The 19,613-nt window shown below is 46.0% G+C and overlaps 7 protein-coding genes across 7 annotated transcripts; 4 read left to right on the top strand and 3 right to left on the bottom strand.

Annotated features, from left to right (window-relative positions):
* Positions 1-540: 540 nt before the first annotated feature.
* PAAG_02059 (tyrosine-protein phosphatase non-receptor) lies at positions 541-2,368 on the bottom strand (the record flags this gene model as incomplete). The annotated part of the gene is made up of 4 exons (XM_015844529.1): positions 541-1,356; positions 1,421-1,689; positions 1,795-2,256; positions 2,362-2,368. The coding sequence occupies 4 exons, from the start codon at positions 2,366-2,368 to the stop codon at positions 541-543; spliced, it is 1,554 nt and encodes a 517-aa protein (XP_015701533.1).
* A 941-nt stretch (positions 2,369-3,309) lies between these two features.
* Positions 3,310-3,793, top strand: PAAG_02060 (hypothetical protein; the record flags this gene model as incomplete). The annotated part of the gene is made up of 4 exons (XM_002796126.2): positions 3,310-3,330; positions 3,407-3,424; positions 3,518-3,626; positions 3,708-3,793. The coding sequence occupies 4 exons, from the start codon at positions 3,310-3,312 to the stop codon at positions 3,791-3,793; spliced, it is 234 nt and encodes a 77-aa protein (XP_002796172.1).
* Positions 3,794-7,120: 3,327 nt separating this feature from the next.
* Positions 7,121-7,954, top strand: PAAG_02061 (hypothetical protein; the record flags this gene model as incomplete). Its single annotated transcript, XM_002796127.2, has 1 exon — positions 7,121-7,954. One exon carries the CDS (start codon positions 7,121-7,123, stop codon positions 7,952-7,954), a length of 834 nt encoding a protein of 277 aa, XP_002796173.1.
* Positions 7,955-11,069: 3,115 nt separating this feature from the next.
* PAAG_02062 (hypothetical protein) lies at positions 11,070-12,187 on the top strand (the record flags this gene model as incomplete). Its single annotated transcript, XM_015844530.1, has 6 exons — positions 11,070-11,180; positions 11,260-11,295; positions 11,455-11,508; positions 11,583-11,639; positions 11,800-11,857; positions 12,021-12,187. 6 exons carry the CDS (start codon positions 11,070-11,072, stop codon positions 12,185-12,187), a joined length of 483 nt encoding a protein of 160 aa, XP_015701534.1.
* A 722-nt stretch (positions 12,188-12,909) lies between these two features.
* Positions 12,910-13,802, top strand: PAAG_02063 (hypothetical protein; the record flags this gene model as incomplete). The annotated part of the gene is made up of 2 exons (XM_015844531.1): positions 12,910-13,450; positions 13,558-13,802. The coding sequence occupies 2 exons, from the start codon at positions 12,910-12,912 to the stop codon at positions 13,800-13,802; spliced, it is 786 nt and encodes a 261-aa protein (XP_015701535.1).
* Positions 13,803-14,137: 335 nt separating this feature from the next.
* PAAG_02064 (hypothetical protein) lies at positions 14,138-15,679 on the bottom strand (the record flags this gene model as incomplete). Its single annotated transcript, XM_002796130.2, has 3 exons — positions 14,138-14,263; positions 14,363-15,291; positions 15,463-15,679. 3 exons carry the CDS (start codon positions 15,677-15,679, stop codon positions 14,138-14,140), a joined length of 1,272 nt encoding a protein of 423 aa, XP_002796176.1.
* Positions 15,680-16,140: 461 nt separating this feature from the next.
* On the bottom strand, positions 16,141-17,967 carry PAAG_02065 (amine oxidase; the record flags this gene model as incomplete). The annotated part of the gene is made up of 6 exons (XM_015844532.1): positions 16,141-16,458; positions 16,513-16,908; positions 16,944-17,146; positions 17,201-17,252; positions 17,345-17,845; positions 17,917-17,967. 6 exons carry the CDS (start codon positions 17,965-17,967, stop codon positions 16,141-16,143), a joined length of 1,521 nt encoding a protein of 506 aa, XP_015701536.1.
* Between the last annotated feature and the right edge of the window lie 1,646 nt (positions 17,968-19,613).

Here is a 19,613-nt window from a genome sequence, read left to right on the forward strand (position 1 = left end):
AACCTGGATTCCCCGTAGGTACAGTACAATCACATGCATGTCGACTTGAAAAGTTGACTAGAGCGATATAGTTAAAAATTCGATATAAAGATTACACGTACACGTCGCGCATATGAACATTCCTACCTTCGAACATGCACATGCAAGGTACTAGTTTTCGCTCTTCTCTTCATATCAATTATGGCTCACCAATAGCCACCAACCATTCTTAGCAAGCGCCCAAGTATGCAATGTCTTTGACTTTAAAAACGAACCGTCTCCTCAAATAGCTGACTCCTCCCAGATACCGAAAAGGTGTAAAATAAAGACGCCCCCACCGCACTCTGTCCTGAGCCAAACCATAAAACCACACAGCAAAGGAGGAGAAGGAGATAATACAGGATAAGGGAATGAGAAAAAAAAATACACGCCGGTCCCTGGGCTACCATGTCCTTAGAGCGAAAGGAAAAAGAAGTTGAAAGTGCCTTGCAAAAAAGGGGGAAAGAGAGTGAAAAAAAAAAAAAAAAAAAAAAAAAAATCCGTAAAGAACCTCTTAAACGCCTAGTTTTTGACTGGGCTAGGGATGATGTCAACAACAGGAACAAGTTCCTCCTTCTGCGTGGGTTCAAAGGGCGTATCCGTATCGCTAGAGAGTTTCGCCACCTTCAGCGAGCGCGATCCAGGCGACTTCAATTTCCTAGCGTTAACATCTCGGCTAAGGAAAAGGAGAACCTGTTCCTTGAGGATGTCGTAGAGAAACTGGTACTGCGATTCGGTGTAAACCATGCACATCCGTTGCTCGCGGAGCAGATTCACCGTACTGAAAATCGGATCTGAGTCGCCAGTTACTTTCAACAGGTCTCCCGTCCGCATTTCCCGCAGCAGGTGGTCGATGGTTATGAACGTGCCTGTCCGTCCGACGCCAGCGCTGCAATGTACAACGCGAGGATTGTCTAGAGAACCGGCCTTTTCCGCAGTGGCTTTGGTCAATTTAATAAGTGCATTGCGGTCCTTCCCTTGTGGCTTCGTGTAGTCGGACCACCCGGCAAATAAATAATGCCAGACAATCTTAGATTGCGAACCAAGGGTGAGTTCGAGTTTGCGGACTTCAGAACGGCACTCTTCGTCGTAGGTGCAATCCAAGAGCGTGACCTTTCCGATATTGTCATCGGTACCATCACCGTTGCGATCGACGAAGGGATCAGTGACCGCGCGAGAAATTTGGGTGACGGGCGCGTCCATATGTAGGGGGAAATATAAAGCGCATTTTTCTTTCCCTTGCTCGTAGGTCTGAGTGAGCATGACCACAACAGCTGTGTCTCTGGTTTCATGAAATACCATATTCCAAAAGTGCTCCAGGTAGCCGGATTTAGGGCCCTTGGTGAGAATCATCAGCAAATACTCAATTAAAAATAAGGCCCAAAAGGAACTGTATATTTACCTGTGCGGCAATGTAGCGAGCAATCGCCCTAGTTTTGGAGTGGGTTAGAGATATCGGTGATGCGTTAATAAAATCGCATTCCCCATCAGGTACTTTGAGGTGAATTCGGGAGTGTGACCACACTTGAATATTTATATATCGATTCCTTGGCAGGATCTCTGGGCTATCTTCTACCACAAATTTCTGCTCTCCTCCACCCGTTGTCCCTTCGGCTCCTGACAGGCGCATTGCTTGAAGGATTTCGATATCGACGAATTTCTTATGTATTTCTATTAGACGCAAAACAGAAAATGAGAACGAAAAGGCACGAATTAGCCAATGGGATCCTCAGTAAGAAAAAATAACACCATTTCAATTGGACCAGCGATACTAACCTGCACCGGGCAAATTTAGAAAGGTAGGGATATCCTCATTCTCATACCCGTTCTCATCTCCATTCCTTCCAGTCGCCAAAGCGTTCTCCTCCTCTCCCGATAACGACTCCTTTTTCCCGGATACTCTACTATCATCTGAGCGTGACCGCTTCAACAACGGCGACTGGAAATGCACTTCTGACATCTTCGCAGCGGCTCTGAGACGAAATAACTTGGCTTGGGCGAGGAGATTTCGTACTTTCTGGTGCGTGCGATGTCTTGAACTGCTGTTCGACCGGCTGCTTTGGGAATCTGGAGATACAGTGGAGGAATTGAGAGCCGGAGCTGAAGCGGGAGCGGGTGCCGATCCAGAGTTGATAGAAGATCCAGGCGCGCCGTCCAGCGCATCAGACTCCAGCCAGCTGGTGGAGCTGTCCACTACGACCTGTGGTGCCACGTTCACGGAGCATTCGCTCACGCGAGCTGGGGTCGAAGGAAAGATTGTTCGTGGTAGCTTGGAATAACCACGCGGAAGACGATGGAAACGCCGTAGTCACAAAGAGAAAATAAAGCGAGTATCAGTAATACTGAACATCAGCTTGTAAGATAGCATCTGGAAATGCTTTTGCAGTTAGTGGTTGGCTAATTAATTGGCCATTTGTCGCCAAACGGCCCACGGCCCACGGTCCACAGGGAGTAGTATAATGTCCTTCCCAATTGGAGTTGACTGAGCAGTTTTAAATCTGAATGACAATCTACGTGGAAGTGTGGCTGGCGATGGGCCTGGATATAGGTTGGTATGAGTAGCTGTCCTCAGGGGATGGCGAAGGAAAAGGGCCTTGAACTGTAGCAATGGGATCTAAGATCTATGTACGTGCTCCGTTGCCCGAGTGCCGTGTATCTAAGAGATCATGATCATCTCAACGCCGGGTGCCAATGGACTCTTCCAGGAGGAATTGAAGACAAGAAGAATACTGAAGAGAGCAGTAAGCGTAAGTGACGAGGATTCGAAGTGATCAAGGGTCAGTCAGCCAGTTGTGAAGGAGTACGAGCCGGGGGGATAGTTAAAAGCGAGAAAGTTGGAGAGAGTTCGTTCTGCCGGATCCCCACAATTTATTTAATGGTGTCTTCGACGTTTCCGTGGCGGCTACGATGCCCCACCTAAAGCCGATAGCGCCTATTAGCTGCTGTGTTTAGTTACCACCCCCGATAAGCCCAACCAACGGACAAACCCCACTCACTTAACAGCCAGGTCTCTTTAATCCTTCCATTAACAACCGCCCATCACTTACACACTCCCACACTCCCACACTCACACACTCCCACACTCACACACTCACACACTCACACTCTCACACACTCACACACTCACCGTTTCCAAAGCTCTTAGTTCTGCATTACCGGTGTCTCACAGGGCCCCAAGCTTGGGTTTACTTCCTGGGATTCCTGCAAGCAGCTCTGAGCTTCACTCCGTTACTCGTATGTGAGAAGACGCGGATTGCTGGGTGGCAGCATCTCCACCAGCACCAACACAGCATGTGGCTTCGGATGCTTGAGGTATGTTAAATAAACTCATCTTACAAAGCTTGCCACAGAGAATCCCTAAACTGACTAACGTTACTCTCTTTGCCAGGTTTGGCTCACTGCAAGGGTAAGCTACATAGAGTGCCCGGTTAGCAGGTTGATGAAAAATTAAAGCAAGCTTGTCTCTTGTTACAGCTAACTCTCTTTGTGTATATGCTAGCTACTGGCGAGCCCGGGGTTTCACAGAACAGTGAGGCTAGTACACAAGAAGGTCCAGGAGATTCGGCATGGCAAGGCCTTGGAGGAAATGGGAGGCACCAATATTGAGAGTTAGATATCCGCAGTCATATCTTTGGAAAAGAATGTCAATAGGTAACTTATATACTGACATATTGCACTCCGACATCCAGAGCCAGAGGGCAGTCTGAAGCGTTTCTTCGAGTTATTCCGTGACGAACTGAAAAATCAAGCTGGCAGGGGCCCTCGAAACCCATAATGACGAACGAGACGACGGTGGTTAATAAATAAACCATCTCCACATAGCCTGCTACTCCATGTTTTGCTCCCTCGTACACACCTTGCATAACCTGTACATATACCTTCTTATACACAAGTTCCGGATTGTGTCTATTTTCTTTGACAGCTCAAAGACGAAATCAGAAGTCCAACAATCAGCGAACAACCCGTTAGTTACCAATCGAGCATCATGCTGAAGACCGGATAGAGATTGGGCCTCTTCTGCTTCTCACGCACCGTGCGATGTGTCCTTCATATCCTCAGAGTATCAAAATCAAAATCTTAAGCTATATTTGTCGTTGATTTTCTGCCGCCAATGCCAACCATTGATCTTACCATGTTGTTTTGACTCCGTGTCCAAGATTTGATTGAACCAAAGTGGGAGTCTGTAGGATATTGACTGCTGTTTCTTTCCAATGTTCACTACCTGTTTCAACAGATTCTGTCAAGTCTCAAGATAATGATGGCGTTCTTTTGTTTGATTCTGGTTCCAAACTATCTCCTGTTACAGATTCTTTAGGAGCCTTCATGCTTGAATTCTGCTTCTCCTTTAAAAAGCCAAATATATATATATATAATAATACCATATCTATCTCAACCCCGTAGAGCAAGCACATACCATTGCCATGATTCCGCTATTTACAACGTATTCCTTTTTCTCGTTTCCATCTGTCGTCTATCTTGAGATCTAAATGCGACAAGAAGCCCGTAATGTCATCCATGAACGTCCAGCAGCTGCTGCCATCGATTCTAGAGAAATAGAATAATATGTGTGCAGAGAAGCTCCAAGCTTGCTCAGTGTTCTTCCCGCAGCGATATTGCCTCCGACGATGATAGGCATATGTGAACTTGATAGCAGCGTCAACTGCACAGGGATCTATTCATTTATCGTCTGCATTGGGCAAGAGAACCAGTCAGGAGAAGCCTTCGTAGTGAAAAAAATGGTCCGTTCTGTATATTTATGGCCCCTTTCCCCCAATCACCCTCTCGCAAGCCTGTCATCGAGAAACTTTTCCTGGAAAAATAGGCGACCAAGGAACATATTCCGTAGCGGGTTTTACAGTACTTGTATTAGGCCTAATTCAGGACCCAGTTCCAAGTCAGCGCAAGTATTTAACAGCGGATTATGAAGCTCCTGTAAAATAGCATATATTGACTGTGGTCTTTCTGCCCTAATGTAATTCCTTCCATGCGTGCTCCACGGTCTGGACATGCAACTGCCTCCACGTTCCCATCTGTGGACGGGACGTATACACACATATATGACCTTTCCCACTTCACCACATTTAATCTCCTGGAACGCCAAATGGTACCCCTTCTGGAAACTTGATAGAGAGCATGGAGGCGCTGGGCCTGCGACGATTGTGACATCAGATCTCCTTTATAGCAATCAAACCAAAAGATTTAGATAGCTGGTACAGAGTTGATACCATGGGATACATTTTCCTCGTGCTTCCGCGAGTGCATTTGAGCTGGGACCCAGATTCGAGCCTTAAATAGCTCAGTTGGGAACATACCGCGGATCCACAAGATAATTGTTAACAAGTCACATTTGGCATGGTTCGAAAGGTGCCAACTGAATGAGGTGGGTGATGCTTTCAAAGGGAGGGGCGATTTATTGAAAAAAAAAAAAAAAAAAAAAAAAAATCTCCATCACATCATAGTTAATCGCTCACTTTTGAAACACTTCAGCAATGATTGCTTGAATTCTCCCAACAAGACCTCGGGAATAACGACAAGAGTTGTCTTCAGAGAGAAGCTGTTGGTCATTTCTTGCACTTTATACTCCGTACATCCACAGGTTAACCGGGGGTGCCCAGGGATGGCCTGATAATAACCACGGGCCCACAATCTGCGCACGGTTTGCTTCCATATTAAAGCAAAATAAGGACACCCGCCCTCTTCTGAAAACGTATGTGAGTGAATATCCAGTCCATGGTAATTACTCCACGAGAGAGAAGAGATTTTCAGTTCGAACTATCCATGTCCTGAACCACAATAAGAAGCTACCTAGGTACCTTGGTAGGTAGCAAGGCGGATATATGTATATTGGTCCAGGTTTAGCTGGGAACCTACGGGGAGTAGAGAAACAAAGAGAAGACTTATATCATACGCTTCCTCCATGGTCTTATCGAAATCATCAAGAGTGCTAGGTATGTCGGGCTGTTTGGCATGAACCCAGATGATATTCCTTGCTGGAATACGACGCGATAGAATGCTTGCTCAAAGATGATTCTCAATGAAGGATTTCCGTTGAGGTTTCCACCGTCCATCCCCATTCCTGGATATATTTCTTGAGGTCTCGAGGTTCAAGGATGGTGGATGGTGGATGTGTAGATGTAACAAGGTTAGGTGGGTGCACCCCAGATTGCCAGCGCTATATAAAAGGGGGGGAGTGAGATTTCCCTATGTATTAAATTCAACCGTTGAACTAACTGCCCACCACTAAGTAAGTTATTAAACTAGTTTGGTTGATTAGTGATCTCGAATATTAAACTTGATAATACGGCAACAATCTTGCACCTCATCACGGGACAAGCGTGGCGTTGCTGAAATTAAATCAATGATTGGTGGTATTTCGGTATTGGTGCAAGCCCGCTTATACATGTGTTCTGTACATACTGTATTGTATCTTTGCGATCAGCCGTACAGCCCTTCCTGTCTTCCGGATACAATAAGGTTATAGTTTACCAGTCCAGTTCCGTGACATTTTACGGCAGGGCAATAACTAGCCTCTTTAGGTTTGGTGTCGCTGGCAGGCACGGCTTTGCCCAGCCAATGGTTGTTGATCGGACAGGGGACAATGAAAACAGCGCTATGTAAGAATACTGGCGCTGGTATTATGCGATACGAGGGCTAGAAGCGGGGAGACGTCAGTCAGGGCCAATTCCACCACTTGGGAGCAAAGAGGGCTATGTAAATGACAGTATTCCCTGTATTATATACAGGCCGGTATTCTGGATCGAGTGCTGCTTTTTTAGTCGCTGGGTTCAATCGCCTGCACCTATTATTATTATTATTTCATCCTCCTCACTCACTCACTCACTCACTCACTCTTCACTATATCTCTCACCTGACCTTCTCTTTTTTTTCATTTTGCCCCTCTACCAGCTATTGCCCATCCCATTCTTTTTCTACTCCATTCCCTGTAAATTTCCTTTGTCATTCGGTTAATATATCTTTTTCTTAACTCTTCCGACCCGCTGATCACTGTCTGGACTCCCTCCGTGGTAACTGAGTTTGATCACTCAAGGCCGTAGCGCCTCTCCAATTCTCCCGTCAATCCACCAGTGAGTCGCGTGTCACAATGCGGTGGACGTCTGCCTCTTCGCTCCTCTTGCTCTTAGTCCTGCTGCTAGCCATAGCTGTTGCTGACGCCGGCCCTGAAACGCTCGATGGTGGATTTGGATACGGATATCCAAATGTAAAGGTGAGAAAACGACAGCTCGCCTCCGATGACAACTCACCGCCGGCAACTGAGAGCCCAACTCAACGGCAACCACCAACTCAAACCCCTCCGACAACCAGTGAACCATCACCACCACCAGAGTCGACTCCCGATCCAACCCCCGAGCAACCCAGGACCACACCACCCTCCAGCACACCACGGACACAACCACAATCCTCCACTACCCCTCAAGATACTCCAACACCCACTGCAGATAGCACCACACCTACCCAAGACCAACAGCAACCCACAGAAACAAATAATGTCCCTTCCACAACCAACAGTCCCTCCGTCGTCATCGTCACCAACACCCTTACTATCAGCGGCACCCCCGTCCAACAAACCTCCGCCTCAACCGTAGCCCCTGGCCAAACCCTCCCTCCCGGCCTGGGCAACAACGCTGGCGGATCAGGTGGCTCATCGGGCCTAAGTGGCTCCAACAAGAATACCGTCATTAGCGTTGCCGTGAGTGTCGGAGGAGCTATTATCCTGGGTGGCCTAGCCTTCGTGGTGTGGAGGCTGCGTACCAGGCGGAGCTTCCGTGGGCCTGGTGATGAGGATGATTTAATGAATGCCGGTACTGCTGTGGGGACATCTAGCCTTGAGACATCGGGGACCTCGAGCTCTCCATTTAAGTCGACGCTGGACCAATATCATCATCCGGGAGGGCTCAATGCATCGTCGAATTTCTAAAGGTTGTGTGTGTCTTTAGGAATTGGGCTTCGCTAATGTTTTGACGCTTATTGTTTTTTGGCTTTATTTTTATTTTTATTTTTTTTGTTTGCATTTCACGGACCATTGCGACATCTACCGGTCCTGTCGGCTCTCGCACTGCATCTCTGGATGATATATTTCGTGGGAACCCATGCGTGGGTAAATGTTGCCCTTATTTGCAGCCTTTATTTGCATGTCTGTCTGTATTTGTTCACTGCTCGTGTCTCCGTCTGTGTCTTCCCTCTTCTTCATTTGGCGTGGTGTTGAATATGGTTGTTGTTTTTGTTGTTTTTGTTGTTGTTGTTGTTGTAGGAATACTGATACTGCTACCCCATTTGATTTTCTTCTCTCTTGTCGTTTAAAACCATCTTTTCCTGTGCACCTTCCGGCTTATCCCCAGGCCATTTCGACCCTTCCCTCCTTTCCCCCTTTCTCATTTCTACACGAAGAAAACCGAAAAGAAAAAAGGAAAAAAAAAGCGAAAAAGAAACAAAAAAAACGAAAGAAAGCATGCAACCAAACCTTGGCTGCATGCGATATAATAATAATAATAATAATGTCACTTTCCTTGATCCGTTAAAACATGGTTTTTCCATCACCGAAATGGCCTCCCCCCCTCCCCTTCAAACATTCCTTATCAAACTGAAATTTATCGAATATCTGTTTTCGTACTTCCGGCTTTTGTCTTTCTTTCTTTCTTTCTTTCTTTTTTTCATTTAGAGTGGTGGGTTGATTTGATTGCCCCTTGTTTTTTTGTTTTTGCTCTGCTCTGCGGTCAAGCCAGCGCCTCAGCGCCAACTGCACACAACTGCACAACTGCACAACCGCACAACCGCACAACCGCACAACCGCACAACACAAATGTACGTCCATCCCAGAATAGAAAAGAATACAATAACGGGATGGACTCGATATCCTCCCTCAATCACATATCCCGTTCATCAGTCACTGCACATTATTATTTTTCCTTTTCGTTTGCTTCTTATTCCAAAGACTAACCAACTCTATCCTTTCTTTCCTCGTTACTCCGATGCAATGTTGTGACAATGTTTGCGGCGGGTTAAAGTAAGTTTACTTCTTATCCGGTTCAGCATAGCCAGAGCGAGAGTGATATCGTTAGCGAGATATCAGCCACATGTTTTATAGAACATGTGTGTGTTAAATGGATAATCTACCTTGAGTTTTCGCCAGGAGAGGTAGGTGGTTATGAAATGGGGGTTAGATAGCAGGGAGGTTGGGGAAGATATTATTGTTCGTTTACTGCCTGTTGCTCTTTTTCATCTTGGGTCTCAAGTCTGCCTTTCTTCCAATACAATTGGATTATACCTTGTATGTTTGTATGTACAATTTTTTTTTTTTTTTTTCATTTTTTTTTTTTCAACTTTATTCTCTTACGATGAGAACTTGGGAATTAAATTGCTGTCAGCTTAGTCGCTAAACTTACAGAGAAGCTATTTTAATATTGATGTTGATATTTTTTCCCTTGTAATTCTTGTCTTTTTAACACTTGATTTTAACGCAAAGGCTCCCCCAGTTAACCACGCCTACATGCATTGGGTTCCAGGCAGCGGGTTAAGATTTTGAAAAAGATTTATCCTTTTCATTTTTCGCTTTTCGGAAACCCATGCTCTTCTATTTCCAGGTTCCACCTGTTTTCTGTAGTCTCCAATTCCAATCCATGTATCCCTGCACGCAAAGATGGGACGGGTTGTACCCGTAAGCCTCCGTTAGGGCTGACGAAACAACAACGACGAAGATGAAAGAATGCCGAAATTTCCAGGCACTGCATTCTGGGAAATCATTGGGTATCCAGGATGTTGCACCTCCAACATGTGGTGTGGTAATTCGTTAGGATTTAGAAGGCCAAGCGTGCGTACCGAGAAACACTCGGTTCGCCATGTTTCTGTCCTCTATATTATGTATGCACAGTAACGTGCTCGTTGGTGCAAGTCTGCGTTCCATACAACTATTTTACCCCTGAGACGATCCAGCAGCCACCACGTAGCCCACGTCTCTGACTCATGTTTATGCAGGTACAGAACCATGATCGGGTTGGATCGAGAGTCACCCTCGAGCCCTGTCTGGTTGGGTTCTTTGGCATTTGCAATTTTTACCTTTTGTGATTTGAGGAATTTTCCTTTCTAGAGTTGCGCCACCATCATCGGCCTGGCAGAAGAACATACCTACTGAAAGGGTTATCCATGCTGATAAAACCCCAAGGATAAAAACGTGATAAACCAATAGCTGCCGTGACTGGAGAGGCGAAAGGCGGCCGTAATTTTTTATTGGTTGATTTGTTTCATATGTATATAAGTATTTCTCCATTTCTACCCGCAAGATTGGTAAAATAGAGATCTGTGGATGTTCACACATCCTGCAAGTCCATTTACCCCACCCACTGTGTTGGCAACTTCATTGGTGAAACAGCACTCTAACACTGTGACGGATTGTGAAACCCTTAGGGAACTCCTTTTGTCAAACCCATGAAAAGTCAGCGAGACCCTGTCCCTTCCCTCACGAAAGATGCGACCTTGTACGACGGATTGTTCTGGCAGAACGTGTATGCAGATGCTAGATGAAGAAATGCGGAGCGCCTTTCAAGGGGTTAAGGTGGGGCGGAAAGCACTGACTCTCGAACTTTTACCTCTGCGGGGACCTTGCTCCTGACGGGACGTCTGTGCCATGAGCACGGAACAGGTCGGCGCATCATTACATTATCTTAAGTATTTCATCCAGGTTATATACCATCTCAGAGAACAGTACTTCTCTTGGAAATTTAAGTGCTAGGAGTATAGCTCCTTTTTGGAGATGTTGTGTGTTTCCTGACGTATCATGTAGAGAGAGTATGAGAGACCTAGTCGGTTACTGAACTTGAAGACATCAAGGGGCCCATAATATCTTTGCTAGTACGTTACAGAGGCGTTTTGGTCAAGAAATCACCATTATCTCTTTTCCATTAGTTATAGTTGACATTGGATGTTGAAAAAAGCTTATTTCTTTGCCGTTCTATATTCCCCCCAACCTGCAGGTGAAATGGTATCTCTACGTATTATTCTATATGTAAAAAGAAAAGGGTCCTAATTGCACGACGGCAATGCCGTCCTATCATCGTTACATGTCACTAGTTATTGCACAACTTGCGCTCGCGTCTGCGTGGGAGAGGCTGCACGATCCTCTGCGTATTCGGCAGTATCAGAATCTTCAGGTCTATTTAGAAAATGCTTTCTATAATTCAGCGATTCATAAATATCCCATGGGGAGAAGCTGATGCGCCGCTGAAATAGGTATTCAATCATGGGTTGACAGGTGCTGCGCCCGCGGTGAGTTTGAACTATCAAGTTGATGTTCAGACACCTAACTTAGCAAGGGAGATATCCCGCGGAAGGGGAAAAGCAGTGCCTTTTCCCCAGATATCGTTGAACTGGATTCGATCTTACTCGGCTATGATGCTGATATGAACGGATTCCTTTGAATGACAGATAACGAATTCTGGACACCGGGACAAGCCATCTGAGGTCCACGGAGAGATGTTCGTGAGTACATCCAAATGAAGGGAATTCGGCACAAGGGATTCGTTGCTTACCGTTTTGAAGTCTGATTTCCACAGTGCCGGACAACAAAGGTCAATATATTCCGTGAATATGTTGCTCTCATGGCCCCAAACGTTACCGAGACCCCGTGAGCTAAAGATGCAGATTTTGATTTCTTAGCTGTGAGCTCCTATTTGATAGATGCAAGACGGTAAATCTTTCCAGTTACTTCGTTTCATTTTTCTGCCCCGTGAAGGAATCGCTTCTGCATAATAGAACTAAAAGTTTTGGTAGATCGTAAATGAAGTCCACGGCATCAATTTCACCGTCCAAGATTGTCAGAGTGAGAGAGGTGCGTTTTCAAGTCTATTATCAATACCTGCTTTTCTATCCCGAATGTTCCTGTCCTTCGAAGCCATTCAAGCTTGGAGCGTGTGAGTGAGAGAGAGACAGGTTCCTTTGCAATGTGCAAAACGAAATTGGAAAGCTAATCGCTGCATAATACATTTCTGTAGAGAGTTGTAACGTAGCACAGCAGTCTGCACCTACGAAATATTTTATCGAACACGTCCAAAAGACAGCGGCTGTGTCCTCGGAGTCTGCTCTCGCCCCTACATCACCGTCGCACCAAGTGGTGATGGTGTTAGATGACGAATTTGAATTGCTTTGTGATGTAGCTTAAATGGAGTATAGCCTTCAGTCCATGGATAGGATGCAAATCTGTGCCCTCATACATCCCATAGTTTTTCGAATGCTAAGATTGTGCCAAATACTATGTGCGGGAGTCCCTCTGCCCAGTCGTTCTTATACAGAAACTTGAAATAATATTGCTGCCAAAGAGAGGAAGACACATTCAGAAAACTTGATTTCTGAAATGAATTTCGATCTGGAGGCCAGGTATTGTTGTTTGATGAAGTATCCGGCAGCTTTCATATCCTAGCCAATGACGAGAAAAGTTGCCTAAAAAGTTGACCACATCGGCCAACAATATGGATAAAAAATATCCATACCTAGATAACGCCCCTGCCACAACGAGGACGATCAAATGATAATTAAGAACCCACTGGACTGGGGTGCAAATCAAGTCGATTCCAGTCAACCTAACATGTTTAAACAGTGCTGGACCGTTGTCTTGTTGTTGAGATTGCCTTGAATCCCTTGGGAAACTGTTGCAGGCGGATTCCCGAGGGCTTCAGCCTTTTAGCCTAATACGGTCTAGCGCCATCACACGCGTGTCGGAACATAATCTTTCGCGTCTACCTAACATTTAATCCTCTTCGAATATTCCAACAACTCAGTTGGCCAGAATCATGCCTCCCACATCGATATGCCAATGACAACAGTTATAAAGCAAACTACATAGATCCCCCCCACCCCAACGCATATTACCTGCTGATAGTAATAATGTTTACTACTGTCGCCCAACCTTCACCCTCGGCAAACCTTTTCTCGCTGCCACCGCAACCGCTTCACCCCCCACCACTCAACCCACGCCATGCAAAGCGACCCAGATCCCATTCCTACACCACAATGGCCAACAGCAAACCCGAATCACAAATGAAAGAGCATGTCGACGACAACAAGAAAAACAGAACCTCATCCCCTTCACTCTCCCGACAGTCATATGCTGAGCGCTACGCTTCGCAGATCCGCTGGCCCCCCGCTCAGATCGTGCGCCAGCATGCATCCCGTGAGAAGCAGCGCGATATGTTCCTGAATAAAGTGAAACGTAGTCGCGATGAGGGCAGATTTGAGGCGAGAAGCGACCAGATGCAGATGATTAATTATCTTGTGCAGCAGCGTAGGTATCAGGAAGAGATTGAGAGGTCTGCTCCGGATTTTGGTGAGATGATGGAGGAAGTTGAGGGGGGGGAAGGTTTGATGGGTTTTGAAGATGGGCAGGGAGTGGATCCGCGATGGGGGAGCCGTGGTGATGAAGTGGAAGGTAAATATAACCCATATCATTTCTGCTTTGTTAGACCACTTCTTAACTTTTTTTGCCGTATATGTCCACAGTGATACAAACTATATATGCTAACATGTGATGACCAGCAGAGGAGCGCATCCTGGAGGAATTTATATCCCAGGAAGAGCAATATCAAGCATTTTTGGAGGAGCTGGAGAGCTCTCGAGAAACAGAGCAACAGCTGCAGCCTTGCCCGCCAAGCTCCCATTACGATGATGAGGATTACTACGAAACTATCTTTGCCGATTTGATTGACAACGGCCATGGTCAGGCCAAATCATCAGGTAAGAACGACAACGTAAATGACGGCATGGATACATCGCAGGGCTAGATATTTTCTGAAACAGTTTTGCATGTGAACGGGGCATCAAACGGTGTTTGGATTTTTTTTTTTTTTTTTTTTTTTTTTTTTTTTTTCAAATCTAGCGTGGCGTTCTTGGGAGCCGGAAAGGCTTAATTTTCAGTAGAAACTTTATGTGGCATTTCATCTCAAGGGAAGTGGTAACCGGATTCTTTTATGTACAATACACGATAGGGGTAGTAAAGGGAATAATTGGCAAGACATGAAGATATGACGGGCATTTCATAGACCCAGGTGAAGTCAATACAACAATTGATATGTGGACAAGAAGGAAAATAAATTGGCTGAACATTTCTATCAAATTATCATTGCTGAGGACATTCCGGTATATCCCCAGGGCCACCCCCTCCACCTAATGTACTTGAGATCCCAAGCTCATCCGCCAGCGGATTTGACACTAGGGCATCAGGAGGACTGCCCGCAGCTTGCATCTATGACCACGAATTAGTTAGTGCGACACTTCAAATATCCTATTGAATGAAAAAGAAATAGGGGGAAAAAAAAGAAAAGGAAAAAGAACAAAACCATACCTTCTGCATCTTCTCCCAAATATAAGCCCTATGCTCCGGCTTATCATCCGAATACCCCTCCTCATCGAACTTCTCCACAATCTCCCTGACAACAACCGCCTGCAATTCATACCTCTCCATATCCTCCTTGGGAACCTTGCCTCTATTCTCTTCTAGCCACGGGCCAAAATTATTATGTAGCTCCTTCATGGGCTCATATAGCATATCCTTATTCGACAACTGTTCCATAATACCCATGAATATCTTATCAAGGCTCTCCTCGTCATTTCCCCCTCCTGCACCAGCCCCTGATTCCATCGCCTTCAACAGCTTGACGAGCATATCATCCCCTCCATCCTCGGTCGCGGCAGCCGTAGCTTTCTCTCCAGACGCCTGCATGCGCTCCATCGTCTTGCGGATCGTTTCTTGGAATTTATCACCCACTTTATCGCCACTGCCACTACCACTCCCAGTGCCACCTGGAGAGGAGGCAGCAGCAGCAGCAGCAGCGGCGGCACCAGCTTTTGGAGCCTCCGCCGCTCCCTTCCCATCCTTCTTATCATCACCAAGTCCAGCAAAACCAGGTAAATCCGCCTCTCCTCCTCCAGCCAAAGCGCCCGGACCCCCTTCACCCATAAGCAACTTCATAATGTCTGTTGGGTCCATGTTACCCTGCGCCATTTTCTGCGCCAGAGCATCCCAGTCTGGTTCGCCGTCTCCGCCGGCTGAGCCCATAAGCTCCGCCATGCCTTGCTCCAGTTGCTCGATGAAGGCATTTTCGTCGAGGTCAGATTCGGGAGCTTTGGTGGCGTTTTTGTCAAGGTATGATGATGTTGGTGATGATGATGGTTGGGGAGCTGTAGTTGCGGTGGAGATGGGTTTGTCTGATGAGGAAGCGGGTTGTGTGGCTGCGGATGGCTTTTTCAAGGTGGAGAAATCGTCGAGGACGTCTGGAAGGGGTGAGTTAGATTGTTATGACTTTATACATGGACATTATCCTGTGAATTTATTTTTTCGGAGGTTTCGATCTCTTGATGTGGTAGAGAATACTTTCACCCTCTAGGTAAGACAAGTATTTTGGGAGAAAAGCAAGAAGCCAAAGGAAATACATCCGAACTCACCATCCAGATCCTCCCAGTCTGATCCCTCCTCATCCTCTTTGGTAGCCGCCGCAGCGACAGGAGTAGCACTGGCTTGCGGAGGAGCTGTATTGGTCGTCTCGGCTTGTAGGGTTGTTGAGCTCTGTTCATTTATTTTCGTTTCCACAACAGGAGTAGCAGTACTGGATTCCGCAGGGACATCTATATCTGCCTCCGGCTTTCTACCCTCACCAGCCATCACTCCTTATTTCTGTTATTTATCCTCGACGACGAATTCGGAGGCGGGGTAAGGTAAAAGGAGTGGGTCGGAGGCTGGGACGAGGGTTCACAACGGAATGGAACAACGATAGCAAACAGTCAACTAGATCAATTTGGAATTCCAACTTTTCTTAATGGAGTGGTCAGTTTTGTCGCAGTTTATTGTTGGTGTCTCGTATTATCTCGGCAAATGGTTGCTGAGCTTCGGGTTTTTTTTCCCTTGACGGACTCTTAAGACACTCCGCGCTTGGCCGGACTCGGACTTGCCGCGGTTCAACAATCCATGGATTGTTAGTTACGAAGTTACTTAAACATAGACACAGGACTGATTCTATTTATTACTTTTTTTTAAATTTATTCTATTCGTATACATTCTCTTCTCCAGTGGGCATGAAATAATTAATTGAAATTGGAAATAACAACTTTTCTCCAAATCCCTTACTATCCTTTTCCCGCCTTCCCTCTTTTCAAGCTATCCGGGGCGCAACTCTTATGGGCCCCAACGTCAACAAGAACGCTCATATTCTGCTCCTGCATACCGATCGGTACATCAACTGCCGGATTTCCCGTAAAGAAATTCACCAGCTTCAATGACACAAGCATCTTTTCCGCTGGCATGACTGGCCAATCCTTAATGCGCGGATTGTGTGTCGTGCCAAACGTATGCCAAAGCACAATATCCTGATTCCGCACATTGGCGGCTGATTCATTTGATGCACGGGATTTAATCCAGGACGCAATCCCGACCCCACCAAGCGACTACATCGTATAATCGCCGGAACTGTACAGCTCCCGATCACCGTATCTAGTAACCCAGGGCGGGTGCGAGCAAAACTTCGATCTCTTGGCGTGTAATGACGTCGGGTGCGCAAGCAACATCTGCGAATAATGTGGGACAAGCTTATATCCGACGGGCCCATTGTTGACCGGGTTGCGCACGTTTTCATTGGTGATTTTGAACACACGACCCTTGGTGATGTCCGTGTCCAATGTGCTTTCGACTTGGGCGGTTACTTGGGAAGTGATGTAGCCGATACCTAATGAGTTGTGGATTTTGGGGTTGTCCAGGGGCATGGGAATGGAGTCCTCGACGACGAGGATGTCATCAAACCCGTCTATGGCTGGATCAATGCGCAGGGAGAATAGGTGCTGGTGGTAGGGAGCCAGGACACCCGGCGCCACGAGGGTCCCGTAAGGACTGAATCGCCCCTGTTGATGGGTGTAGTTGAGAGGATCCCTGTGACGCGAACTTCGTAGTTGATGGCTGCATCCTGAGTAAATTGGAAGGCGAAAATATACTCGTAGTTGCCTGCAGTGATGATGGTCTGCAAAACTAGGATTCGGGAGCGGGTCACCACAGCATTCCCCGTGCGATAATTATCGGAGACAAGGTCAGGATGATACTTGCTGGTGTCATGAATCTTTGACCTGTCAAACTTCTTAACCCCTTTGGTAATAGGGGTATATCAGTCATTTTCTCCAGATGGTAAGTTAAATATACCAAGCATCTTCAAGTCATCTGTCATCTCCACACATAGATCCAGCGGATATGGCTAGTGGTTTGCATCCGCATGACTACTAAGATGCATGTAAAAATAGCACTTTTAGCCGAAAGAGAAATGATTTTAGCACATTTTATCCTGACCGTTAGAACCGAAGAAGGAAATTGGGGTAGGGAGATAAAGTGGTTATAATATACGCCCATAACCAGCCGCTTCGACATATCCCGCATCCCATCCGTCCCATAAGTCCATGCCTCAACCACAACAGCCGCATTCTCCGGCAACTCCAATTGATTGATCGCATCCTGCACACCCTTATCTGCAAGGCACTCCTCCTCACAGGCGTTCATTAGCGTGCCGTCGATATACGAACGCTTCCCGGTCAATTTCGATTCGTCAAGCCGTTCCCCGCTGGTTAGGTCCACCCTGATCTCACGGAAATCTAAAGAATCACCCAAGTAAAATTGAACGAGGGCAGTCCTTTTGGGTGGTAGCGCTGCGCTAACTTCCGGAGTTGAGGAAGATCGTTCAGCTTCCAGAAAGCGGATCATCTGCGCCTTTGGCGGCTCTGCATGTGTAACTACGCGAAATATCACATTGTGGCCTGGATATGAGCTTTGATGTATTTGACGGCCTAGGTGATTCTTTAGTTATTTCCTTGGAAGTCATAGAACGACGATTCTGCGAAGAATGGGTGTTTTAGTTTTTTATTTACCAAAGTAATCTCCTGCGGCGAGAGAGGATGAAATCGATGCGAACTAGCCATCTTCTAAGCTTGTAGTCTTCCTTGCAATTGTAAATTTTCTATCCTCAAAACGACACGGAAAGGTGATGGGTCCGAGGCAGGAATTTGAGCGGAAGAGCACAAGAGCACAAAACATCTCCATGTCTGGAGAAAGGTGGATCTGCCCCCGGCATTATATATCTTTTCACGAAAGCTCTCCACCTGCCACAGATAGATAGTGAGCACCGTTGTTGTTTGTATTTGTTGTCTGGATCCGCTTTATCAAGTTTGGATGCCAACCATCAATTCTTCGCGCTGAACCTTTAAGAGGTAGGTTGAAGCGGAAATCAAACCTGATATGTCCCCTCCATCGTAAAATATTTGCCGTGAAAAATTAACACGGGAAAAGGATGGGATTATAACATGGGTGAAAATTAAAGTTAAAACAAATCATAACTAAATCATCTCACTTGGTACTTGTTAAACCATGGTGAATTGAGTTTGGATATGTTGATTGTGGCAGGAGAACCGTGGGATTTCCATGATGCCCTACGATCGTTCAACTGCGACCATTGTAAAGGCACCCCCACCGAAATGCTTCACATTCTCTCTCTTGTGAGGTAGTTACGTGACCACACGATGGGGTCGAGCATGGATCATGTAGTTATCATAACGAGTGGCAGGGATTATTCGTCTTGAAATGTGGGGAGAAGTAAGTGTGGGGAATAAAATTAACACCCCACCTTCAAAATGGTGTCATCTTGACATCACGGACAAGGAGGGTTTGGATTGCAGAAATGACTCGCAATTGGAAAATAATAGACAGCCATCACAACACTCTATTGTACACAGCGTTCTGTTCGATGAACTGTGCTGTTCTGCAACAAGTCAGAACTCAGGTAGTTATGTCTTTTCTATTCAGGGATGACTTTGTGTTTTCCGCATGATTATCTTGTTTGTTGACTCACACAACCACGAAATTCTAAGTGCTAAATCGCACGAATCTTTGACAATTAGTAAAAACATAGACGAAGGATGGAAAAGCTCAGTTCTACTATAGAGTAATACGCTCACCTGGTAATCCGACATCTAAACTGGGAGAGGAAGCATTCAAATGCTTCTGGTGCTCCATGCAATCACATTTAGAGCTCGCGCTCTCTCTAAACAGATTTAAATGCTGTTCAGTTTTTAAAGAGTTGGATCAATAAAGCCTAATACAGATCCTGGTTTGTCCAACTTCATCATCCTCCTCTTGAAATAAACTCCGGAAACTTCTTACTGGATTTCATGTTTAGGCGAAACTGAGGACTCGGTGAGCCTTTCTCCAGCACGAAACCCAAGCTGGTAAACCCAGTCAGCCCAGCCGAAGAAGTTCCTCATCAACCTTCCACATCTCATAGCAACAAAATAAAGGGTAGAGTTATAGGTCCCGCGAATAGTTTTTGCCCATCTTTCGCGTCCCTAACCCAGTCTCGAGACAATCCATTAAAAGCCCTTGGGAATGCATTCAGTTCTCTGCAGCTTGGACTAGTTCTGATACTGGTCCAGCTCTACCAATGATATTTCTCAAACGTAAGTCACCAATCATCATACCTTGTCATTGCATAAAAATAGTGGACCCTTCATAAATTTCTTTGATGATTTGTTCCTATGCAGTTGACTTTTTTTTTTTTTTTTTTTTTTTTTTT

This window comes from Paracoccidioides lutzii, assembly GCF_000150705.2.
Source record: "Paracoccidioides lutzii Pb01 unplaced genomic scaffold supercont2.4, whole genome shotgun sequence".
Lineage (NCBI taxonomy): Eukaryota > Fungi > Ascomycota > Eurotiomycetes > Onygenales > Ajellomycetaceae > Paracoccidioides > Paracoccidioides lutzii.